At 44.8% G+C, this 11,616-nt stretch overlaps 1 protein-coding gene across 2 annotated transcripts; it reads right to left on the reverse strand.

Annotated features, from left to right (window-relative positions):
• Window positions 1-516: 516 nt before the first annotated feature.
• Window positions 517-10,455, reverse strand: LOC311110541 (glycoprotein endo-alpha-1,2-mannosidase-like protein; the record flags this gene model as incomplete). 2 transcript variants are annotated; one of them, XM_084153052.1, is made up of 4 exons in its annotated part: window positions 517-1,153; window positions 3,051-3,127; window positions 9,588-9,697; window positions 9,948-10,455. In XM_084153052.1, the coding sequence occupies 4 exons, from the start codon at window positions 10,453-10,455 to the stop codon at window positions 517-519; spliced, it is 1,332 nt and encodes a 443-aa protein (XP_084009178.1). The 2 variants fall into 2 exon arrangements, with proteins under 2 accessions (XP_084009178.1, XP_084009177.1); XM_084153051.1 differs by having other exon boundaries at window positions 9,549-9,697.
• Window positions 10,456-11,616: the final 1,161 nt, after the last annotated feature.

The raw sequence follows: 11,616 nt of genomic DNA on the forward strand, positions 1-11,616 counted from the left end.
TGTGCGGAGGAGCGGGGTGACGTGAGAGAACTTGGGAAGGTTGAACACCAGACGGGCTGCGGCATTCTATGTATGAATAGAATAGAACAAGATATGTATGAAAATACCCTAAAATAAAAGGTGACATGCTGTACTGTCGCCTCATATTAAACATTTGATCTCAAATCCAAAATGCTGGAGTATGGGGCCAAATGTACACATTTTTGCTTCACTCTCAAAATAAATACGGTTTATATTCACAACGACTCGGAATACTCAGTAGTGAGGCCACTTTTCACACTACCATGCTGAACCAAACTGTGCTGGCTGTGCTATTTTCTTTCCAAATTGTTCTTTTCAGCAGGTTCCAGCAACTATGGTGGATGTGTAACCACTAACCAGGCCAGCTCAGTACAGCTTGGTTTGGCTCGGTTCGGCTCAGCTCAGTAGTGGGAAAAGCTCCTCAGTTTTACTTGCTCTAGTCACACCCAAAAGGTATTATTCCCATAGACTCAGTCCAATCAGGAGTCCTGTCCTCTACATGAGCCACTTGTCTTTCTCCTTGTTGAAGTGTTCGGCCCACTTCCTGGTGAGTTCCAGGTATAGATCTGACCGGTGGGGCTGGTAGTCCAGATACAGTCGCGTCACCGTCTTCCTGGGCACCGCCTTCTCAATCTGTGTCCCCTCATGCCACTCATTGAACGACGTGATGGTCACGATCTCCGGCCGCACCGATAGCGCAGCCTGCAGGCTGGTCTCGTAATAGCGTCCGTTGACCCTGTTCCTCGTGTTGTGGTTGTTCCACGGCCTCACTGCGGTGTCGACGTATCCCGGCCCAGCGCTGGGCACAAACAGCAGGTTGTTCCCGTCACAGAAGTCCTTGACCGCCTTCCAGTTCTGGTGAGAAGAGCCGAAGGAGAAGCCGTTGGAGGCGAAGTATGTATACATGCCGTCGAAGCCACCGGCCAGGATCTCGTGTTTGTGGCGTTCTTCTACGACCAGGGCAAGGAAGATGCCGTCGTAGGGCGTGCCACGGAGGGTGTGGGCGCCGGTGGGGTGGAGCAGTTCGGCCCAGGCCTCAGGTGGGGTCAGGTAGGAGTCGTAGATGTAGAACAGAGGAAGGATCCGCCCCTTGGTCGACCTGAAGCGGTAGAAGGCGCCATGGTTCCCGTACCTGAGGTAAAGATTTTGTTTACTTTAGTTCATGTTTACATATGCAGCTAGAAGCTGAATTGCAGTATACATACAAATCACGCTTTTTTTTTTATAGAGAAGTGAACAAGCAAGAAGAAAAACATATAATGACTCCATAGGTAGCCAATCTTCCACTCCCAATGTGTATCACCCACCTGGGTGATTCGATTTTACAGTCAGAGATTATTATATAAAAGTGTTTTTTAAATTTTATTTTTACACTTGTTACAAAGCAGGAGGTTCTGCCAACACAATGGTTCTCAATTGAGTGAAGTGCCAGATGTCTACAGAAAATGGTGCTATTATTTTCAAGAGCACGTTTGGAATGTGTGAATGGAGATGGAGAGATCAGCATTTATAAATGTACCCCCTCTCTCTATCTCCCACTCTCATTCTCTCTCTGGTTTATTTTCAGGCAGATGGCTAGCACAGTTGCTTGTGCAGAAGTTGGCAGAAACATCTCGCCCTGGAAACATAATAAATACAAGTCAAGGTACACTAGGCTTGTCCTCAATCACGATCATCACTGTTCAGTTAGCTTGACTACGATACGCTAACCCTACCGCCCTACCACAGAGGGTGTCTCAAAGTTGGGACAATGTTGATCACTATCATGCCTCATTATATAAAACATCACATATTCATATTTCTGTCCTCTACTGGTCTAGCCTGGTCCCGATCTGTTGGTGCACTGTAACCGACTCCTACAGATGTAAGATCTTAATTTGATCACCCTGCAGCAGGAGAACTTTCCTGCAATGCAGGAAATATTAAACTTGTAGTATATTTGAGGGTTAAAAAGGCTTCTGAAGTTTGTAATTTCCACTTTGAAATTTCAGACTTGATTTTCCCTTATGAAAAGTGTATCAACCCCTACAATAATGTCCATTAATTTTAATCCACATAATAATTCACATTCCTGTTGCTGCAGGATTATTTTCCTGCTGTAGCAAACTGGCTCAAATGAAGATCCTACATATATGTATAGTCGTTGTTCTAAATATGTTTGGCATGGCAATGACCATAGGAGTTGACAAGACTGCACAAACAGATAATGACCATAGGAGTTGACAAGACTGCACAAACAGATCTGGGACATGCAGGCTACTACTGGTCTCTTCCAACTCTTTTTATACATTTTCCCACAGGTACTAATCTTTTAGTGGCACTATCAATTGTCTCAAGCCCTCAGAGTAATACTCTAAAAGTGAAAGTGAAAGTGATACAATCACTTTCACCACTACTTGCGGTTTCATTCTCTCTACCTCCTTCAGACCTGAAGAAGGCTCCGATTTCTCCAGATCCCTAGACCTCCAGTCACTGGACATTGACATGGAAAGCAGAGCTCTGACCTTTGGCTTAAAGTAAGTGATAAGAAAATCTTAATCTGTATGAGTGCGAGTGCGAGTTTGAGAGCGAGAGTGAGGCAGAGAGAGAGAAAGGAAGAGAGAAGTGGGGAGTGAGAGTGGAGATAGAGGGAGGGGGGGAGTGGAGAGAGGAAAGGAGAAGAGATTAGAGGAGAAGTGGAGTGGCTGGCTAGAGGAAGTGGATGTACAGAACAGTCGGAAGTCCAACCTACTTGTCAATGTGTTGCTCAGTTGGTAGAGCATGGCACTTGCAGGGTTGTGGGTACTCACATCCCAATTCCCACAGGGGACCAGTATGAACGAAAAGTATACATATGTATGCACTCACTACTGTAAGTCGCTCTGGATAAGAGCATATGCAAAATGACTAAAAATGTAAAAAATAAATGATCTAGAGAGAAGAGGATTGGAGAGATATGTGAATTGTCAATGATGTAGTTTGAGAGAGAGAAGAAAGAAAGAGAGATAAGAGGACATGTTGATGTATAGGACAGTGGAAGGTCAACCTACTTGTCAATGATGTATTTGATGTTATCATGCATGCTGAGGTCAGTCCGTCCCTTGTACGGCTGGATGTGAAACGCCACCTGTGTGAACAGAGTAGGGAGACTGATCATAATAAACCCTTAATAAAGAGGACAATACTGTATGCAATACACATTTTCAAGGTCTTTGAAGCATTATTATACCACTTGAATGTAAACACTGTCCTGTAAATGAAGAAGTAATGAAAAGCAATGTTCACATTCATTAGTATATCAGCACATTGCCATTTGATTGTTGTATTGAAATGCAGTAAGGCAATGCCTTCAGAATTCAATTGGTAAGGTGTGGTGAGCACCATCTGTTTGACTGTTCAATGCACTGGCATAGAGAAATAATAAATACTGTCAATACCGTTCTTTCCAACAAAGGTACATGAACAGAATTTACTGTATTTATACACTGTTTGAAAAAAGGGTTCCAAAGGGGTTCTTCGGCTGTCCCCATAGGATAACTATTTTTGGTTCTAGGTAGAGCCCTTTTTGGTTCCATGTAGAACCCTCTGTGGAAAGGGTTCTACATGGAACCCAAAAGGGTTATTCAAAGGGTTCTCCTATGGGGACAGCCAAAGAACCCTTTTAGGTTCTAGATAAACCTTTTTTTAAAGAGTGTATTATACAGTATATTCTGTATGTTGACTATGTGTCTGTTTTCTGTTTGTACAATGTCTATTGCTGGCAGCACCTATTCACTGAGTCAAATTCTGGGTATTTGTACACGTACTTGGCGACTAAAGTGATTCGGATTATTGTTCCAAACCAATGCGTTTCGTCATTTACCCTCCAACTGGCATATCCATCAGTAAATGGTCCTCTGTAGCTCAGCTGGTAGAGCACGGCGCTTGTAACGCCAAGGTAGTGGGTTCGATCCCCGGGACCACCCATACACAAAAAATGTATGCACGCATGACTGTAAGTCGCTTTGGATAAAAGCGTCTGCTAAATGGCATATTATTTAAATAGTACACTCTTAGAAAAAAATGTGCTATCTAGGACCTAAAAGGGTTCTTCGGCTGTCCCCATAGGAGAACCCTTTGAAGAAACCTTTTTGGTTCCAGGTAGAACCCTTTTGAGTTCCATGTAGGAGAAGGTTCTACATGGAACCAAAAAGAGTTCTACCTGGAACCAAAAAGGGTCCCACCTGGAACCAGAAAGGGTTCTCCTATGGGTTCACCTCTTTTTTCTAAGAGTGTAGAACCTGTTCCTCAGGGAATTAATGTGCAATATGTGTTTAATCAAATGTCATGGACCCCAGTGTCCTTCCAGAATAACAGTTATTTTGGGGACTAATCGAACGGATGAAATTGATCCTGTCAGACTATTGTGTGTGTCAGAGGCCTCCGGGCTGGGATCAGCCAATCAGAGGTTGCCTATAGCTGGCAGATCATCTACAAATCCTTCTCTGACTCCAGGGCCTCATAGGGTGTGTGTGTGTGTGTGCGCGTGCGTGTGTGTGTGTGTGTCGATGTGGGTGTGTGTGTGTGAGTGTGAGAGAGAGCGCTTGTATCCCGAGAGTAAGGACATAAGGCAATGGAATGGCACAGGGCAGGAGCTACATTTAGAGAGAGGAGCTGGATGTGGAGTGAGTTTTTGTTTCATGAAAACTGAAAAACAAGACTGGGAGGAGGATGAGAAAGAGCGGACCGCTGAAGTAGCGACTCCTAGCTTCCAGCGGTCATATCCAATATCTAAACTCAGGACCTCAACCTCTCTGTCATGTCTCAAGTGATCCTCCATCCTCCTTTAAAAAAAGAAAAGTGATTTGGAGTTATATTCCTTCCAGTGGTCCTGCAGTGAACTTTATCTGCTGGAGATAGATAATAACCACGATACTGCTCTCTACTTTAAGGCAAATAATACTCTCTACCTTAAAGTATTATCTAAGGCCTTTTTCTCTCTGTGACTGTCTTTGCTGCAACTGAGAGACAATGCCTGCCAACCTTTCAATGAAGCACACCATGTCCTTACTTGGAGATACAGTAGATGGCATACATATAAGGTATATACAGTGGGGGGAAAAAGTATTTAGTCAGCCACCAATTGTGCAAGTTATCCCACTTAAAAAGATGAGAGAGGCCTGTAATTTTCATCATAGGTACACGTCAACTATGACAGACAAATTGAGGAAAAGAAATCCAGAAAATCACATTGTAGGATTGTTAATGAATTTATTTGCAAATTATGGTGGAAAATAAGTATTTAGTCACCTACAAACAAGCAAGATTTCTGGCTCTCACAGACCTGTAACTTCTTCTTTAAGAGGCTCCTCTGTCCTCCACTCGTTACCTGTATTAATGGCACCTGTTTGAACTTGTTATCAGTATAAAAGACACCTGTCCACAACCTCAAACAGTCACACTCCAAACTCCACTATGGCCAAGACCAAAGAGCTGTCAAAGTACACCAGAAACAAAATTGTAGACCTGCACCAGGCTGGGAAGACTGAATCTGCAATAGGTAAGCAGCTTGGTTTGAAGAAATCAACTGTGGGAGCAATTATTAGGAAATGGAAGACATACAAGACCACTGATAATCTCCCTCGATCTGGGGCTCCACGCAAGATCTCACCCCGTGGGGTCAAAATGATCACAAGAACGGTGAGCAAAAATCCCAGAACCACACGGGGGGACCTAGTGAATGACCTGCAGAGAGCTGGGACCAAAGTAACAAAGCCTACCACGTGTCCCCCTGCTGTCACGATCGTTGACGAACGAGAAGGACCAAGGCGCAGCGTGATATGCATTCATGTTTATTAACGAATAAACACAATGACAAAACAATAAACAAACGATACGTGAAGTCCAAGGTAGACAAACACAACATACCTTAACACGGAACAAGATCCCACAACCCACTAGTGCCAATAGGCTGCCTAAGTATGGTCCCCAATCAGAGACAACGAGCGACAGCTGCCTCTGATTGAGAACCACACCGGCCAACATAGATCTAGACATACTAGATTCTACAACAATGAACAAACACAACAAGGAAAATCACACCCTGACTCAACAAATAAGAGTCCTCAGAGTCAGGGCGTGACACCTGCTTAAGCCAGTACATGTCCAGGCCCGTCTGAAGTTTGCTAGAGTGCATTTGGATGATCCAGAAGAGGATTGGGAGAATGTCATATGGTCAGATGAAACCAAAATAGAACTTTTTGGTAAAAACTCAACTCGTCGTGTTTGGAGGACAAAGAATGCTGAGTTGCATCCAAAGAACACCATACCTACTGTGAAGCATGGGGGTGGAAACATCATGCTTTGGGGCTGTTTTTCTGCAAAGGGACCAGGACGACTGATCCGTGTAAAGGAAAGAATGAATGGGGCCATGTATCGTGAGATTTTGAGTGAAAACCTCCTTCCATCAGCAAGGGCATTGAAGATGAAACGTGGCTGGGTCTTTCAGCATGACAATGATCCCAAACACATCGCCCGGGCAACGAAGGAGTGGCTTCGTAAGAAGCATTTCAAGGTCCTGGAGTGGCCTAGCCAGTCTCCAGATCTCAACCCCATAGAAAATCTTTGGAGGGAGTTGAAAGTCTGTGTTGCCCAGCGACAGCCCCAAAACATCACTGCTCTATAGGAGATCTGCATGGAGGAATGGGCCAAAATACCAGCAACAGTGTGTGAAAACCTTGTGAAGACTTACAGAAAACGTTTGACCTGTGTCATTGCCAACAAAGGGTATATAACAAAGTATTGAGAAACTTTTGTTATTGACCAAATACTTATTTTCCACCATAATTTGCAAATCAATTCATTAGAAATCCTACAATGTGATTTTCTGGATTTTTTTTTCTCATTTTGTCTGTCATAGTTGACGTGTACCTATGATGAAAATTACAGGCCTCTCTCATCTTTTTAAGTGGGAGAACTTGCACAATTGGTGGCTGACTAAATACTTTTTTCCCCCACTGTACATCCAACCAGGATGAAATCCCTTGAGGTTTAAAAACTTTTTCCAGGGAGACCTGGATCGGATCCACATTCCACACACCACACCTTGAAGGATCAACAGGGAGTCTCTCAGCATTCAGATGACTGTGATTGCTGTGTGACACAGATGACTGTGTATGATCCAAATGACATGAATGGGACTGTGACAGCAGGGCTGACATACAGTTGAGTGATGGCTGCCCTCTCTCACCCCAGGGTTAGACTGATTCCAGATCTGTTTGTGCTGTATAGCCAACACCTACTGTATAGCCAACACCTACCTCACTCCTGAGTGGCGCAGTGGTCTAAGGCACTGCATCGCAGTGCTAACTGTGCCACTAGATCCTGGTTCGAATCCAGGCTCTGTCGCAGCCGGCCGCGACCGGGAGACTCATGGGCGGCGCACAATTGGCCCAGCGTCGTCCAGGGTAGGGGAGGGAATGGCCGGCAGGGATGTAGCTCAGTTGATAGAGCATGGCGTTTGCAACGCCAGGGTTGTGGGTTCGATTCCCACGGGGGGCCAGTATAAAAAAAATATGTATTCACTAACTGTAAGTCGCTCTGGATAAGAGCGTCTGCTAAATGACTAAAATGTAATGTCATTGTCGAGACAGCACAAACAGATTTGGGACCAGGGTTAAACTGCCTGACGACTAGGAAGTTTACCTCAGCTGCTGTATAGCAAAAGGTCTACTTCAGCTCACCGACAACCGCTGATAGAATCGTTGAGCCATGACGGAGCGTGGCGGGCTAGATAGAAAGGAAAGAACACCCACACCCTCTCTCTGGAAAGAACACCCACACCCTCTCTCTGGCTCTCCTTCATAAACAGTTTCCATGGCAACACAGTGTTTGGCACGGCAGCGACCGGGCTCACTCGCTCGCTGGGCTGTCAGTTTGTGTCTTCGCTGGTTTTGAAATCAGAGAGGCCGAGCGGCAAGGTGAGCTTATGTGCTGTTCAATCTGTCCCTTTCCTCATCTGAAAAAACTGTGTGTGTGTGTGTGTGTGTACAGGGGATGAGAAGCGGTTTTTCAGTTTGTTTGTTCACACGTCGTGTAGTGTAGTGGGAACAGATTCTCCTATTTGCATTCTGCCCTTAGGTGTAGCTACGCTGACTGTAAACTTGGGACGTTGATCGTGATAGAAACATCTAAATATTTAACACAGATGTTTGTTTTATCATTGTGTTTTTATTGTGAGAAGTAATAATCAACTAAGCCTGAGGCAGTTTAATGTTTACACATTAGGCTCTGTAAATTCTTATTCATTATTTAATGTGTTGATCAAGTAATTATGCAAGGAAAGAAATCTCTCTGTCCCTCTACCTCAACCTATATTTCCTGTGTGGCAGTGATTCTAGAACACTGGTTGGAACAGAACATTGCAGTGTTAGCCCTCAGGTTAGTCATACAGAGATACAAACTGTTACTGTTGTGTAAGTCCCAAACAGACCTACAGTACTTCTCATTATTCATTCAATTCCACACTACACACACTGTTGGAAATAAAGGTCTGCACTGTCTTCTGCTAATGTAAGCCTGCCATATTCTAAATATGAAAGCGGATGGAAGGAAGAACCTTGGGCTTTATTTAACTAACTCTGGACTAAGCTTGCTGTAGCTTGCCTCGCACTGTTCTGTCAAAGGCACCTTCAGCATGCTATGGGTTTATGCTGTGTGTGTGTGTGTGTGTGTGTGTGTGTGTGTGTGTGTGTGTGTGTGTGTGTGTGTGTGTGTGTGTGTGTGTGTGTGTGTGTGTGTGTGTGTGTGTGCGTGCGTGCGTGCGTGCGTGCGTGCGTGCGTGCGTGTGTGAGAGAGAGAGAGAGAGACCCTCTCGTGCCATGCACACAGGCCTCAGGCTGCATGGTCAGTCCCAGTTATGCCTCTGGGGCCAATGCTGCCTTGAACCATATTCCCTGAGTCACTCCTCCAAGTCAATTCGAAACGGTCTTCCTTTGGTTTTAAAATCCTGAAGAAAAATAAGTCTGCCTTCAGAGGACCTTCAGAGGTTTTTGAAGAAATTTGTTTTCTCTGACTACATCAATAATATAGGAGATGGAGGAAGAAAATGGGCTAGAACAGATGGTTTTAGGCATAGAAAATACATTCCAAAACCAATATCACACACTTCACCCTCTAAAAACGAAATGCATTGCGTTTGTCTTTGAGGGAACACAGTGAAGTTATGACATACACATTGGCTGTTTTTCTAACATGAATATTTCAAAGGCCATGACTGATACTCACTTAGACTACTACAACAAAGGTCAGAGTTAACATAGTCTCTTGTGACATGCTGTTACACAAGACGTAGGTCTGTTTTCTGAATCTCAAGTTTAGAATCTGAGTGAATAACATAAATCCTTAAGCACCTACCAACCAATCATCACTGCCACCTAGCCAGCCAGGGTTGAGGCCAATTCCTTTTGAATTCAGTCCATTCTGGAAGAAAACTGAAATTCCAATTGACTGAATTGGAATGGAATCGACCCCAACCCCGTAGCCAGACATTTATTAATTCAGTAAACCACCAGAAAGTGTAAAAACATACCGGTTCTCTCACCAGTTACCTTGATGCTGTGTCTGTAGGCAGCGTCCATGACAGCAGGCACCAGGTCTTCACATGGCTCACCATGGTTGTCTGCAATGCCAGGTGGGTACCATGACAGAACCAGAACCCCTGGGGAGGAAACAGTTAGTGAGTACAGTCTTTGGTATGACTATTGACATGAGGGTAGGTCTATAACACATCCCCCTTCCTATGAAAGCTCAAAAGTATGAGGTGCACAACATTGGTGCAGATTGAATTGGGGAGTTTAAGTGAAGCTACTTCAATACTTCAATATTTGAGAGGTACAGTATCATGTCCAGGACACCATTTGATGATAATATTTCAGTTTTGAGGGGTAAGTGGTGCCGAAATCCCTTACCTGCTGCAGCCGCTTCAATCTGCGACATGTGTGACTCCAGCACGGTGGGGTCTCTGGAACTGTATGGTCCTAGCTCCGGGTAGAAACTCGACGCTATGTCCTCGGGAGGAGTGTGTCTTCCTTTGGCGTGGCTGGCGGCGATCTTAGGGTCCCAGTGCGGTACTAGAACATGGTCCCAGTGAATATATTTACCGTCCATCTGTGGGGTGCCGTACCATAGGTAATAGAAGATTTGTACGTCGTAGAATATACTGTAGTCACGGTCGGATTTTGTGAAGACGACTTTGGTGTCGCTGGCTAGATGGGACTGACCAGGGGAAACTACCATGTCGTTTGAAACTGGCCGTCGCCGGTCGCCTCCTCTTTCCCCCACAAATTCTCCCATCCCCGGGGCCAGGTCTGAGAAGCCATCGCTGGGTTTCAGTGTTCTGAGGCCCATCATGGTCCCGAAAATGAAGAGGGTGAATAAGAAAAGTGCAATGAAAGCTTTCTTGCGCAGCCGTGTCATTTTGGTAGCTGTCCCTGGTGCTGAAAGAAGCTTAGTAGAACACTCTGTGCTGAGTTGCTGAGATGAATGGACAGTCGAGCGGTCGATTGCTTTCGTCGAAACTATAGCGTATGTAGATCTATGTCAGTCTCTTCCATCAACATGTGAAGTCTTCAAGTATACACACTTAGCATGAGAAGAATGTGGGAAAAGCCACTCAATCACTACAGTGGTTTGCGCGTTTCGTCATAGAGTTCAGAGTGCCAGCGTTCGTGGCTTGAGTTCGACGTCTGACTTGAACGCAAAGAATCAAATACATGTCCCTTCAAACATCTAAGCTATAGCCTGTCAAACCATCATAATTTCCTGGTAATGTGTTTTTAAACGAATCTCTCATTTGTCCTTAGTTTTCTGCCTCTATCCACGAATAGCACATCAGTCTCTAACGGTTACGGTTTAGCTTCTCCTAACGACTGACTGTCATTACTATTTCAGGGCATCGTCATTTTAGGGGTTTTATGCTTCCCGATCGCGGAGAGCTCATTTGTAGATTCCACAGAGAGAGGAGGCAGAGAAAGCATGTCGCTCTGTTCATATTTCAAAAGCCAATCTCTCGAGTTTTTTTTTCAAACTATGCTTCCTGCAAACTCCCAGCTGTTCTTCTCGGCTGTTAATTCATCACATAGTTCGTAGCACAGTTACCTTTGTCTTCTGCAAGTGCTCTCCGCTCGCCTGCTACCTCTACCCCTTGTTTATCCGCGTCTCTTCTCTACCTTGATTATGCATTTGAACCTGCTCTTCAGGGAACAAACCGTTATAATCCATCACATATCCAGAACGGTAGAATTTGTCGAAATGTAATAGTCTGCGCTAGGTCGACATGCGGTTTTAGGCAGACTGCTTTTATATCTATCGTTTTCTCGCCACACACAGCAGGAGAAGGAGGAAGGGGTAGAGGAAGAGGAGGAGGCTGAGCACAGCGCTCGATGGTGCGATGTGGGGGCGAGCAGAGTGGGTGGGATTAACCCTGGTTTTAATGTCTATGGATTAATCCCGCGCACTGCTTTGAGAGGAAAATAGAGCGCGCGTGGAACCAATGGGTAGCCTATTACTTTTGCCTTTGTTTGTGCTGTAGCCTAATATGGTTACTTTAACTCAGTATCTATGTGTAGAAATATAAGT

The sequence above is a fragment of the Coregonus lavaretus genome (genome assembly GCF_964263955.1).
Source record: "Coregonus lavaretus genome assembly, chromosome: 3".
In the NCBI taxonomy this organism is placed as follows: domain Eukaryota; kingdom Metazoa; phylum Chordata; class Actinopteri; order Salmoniformes; family Salmonidae; genus Coregonus; species Coregonus lavaretus.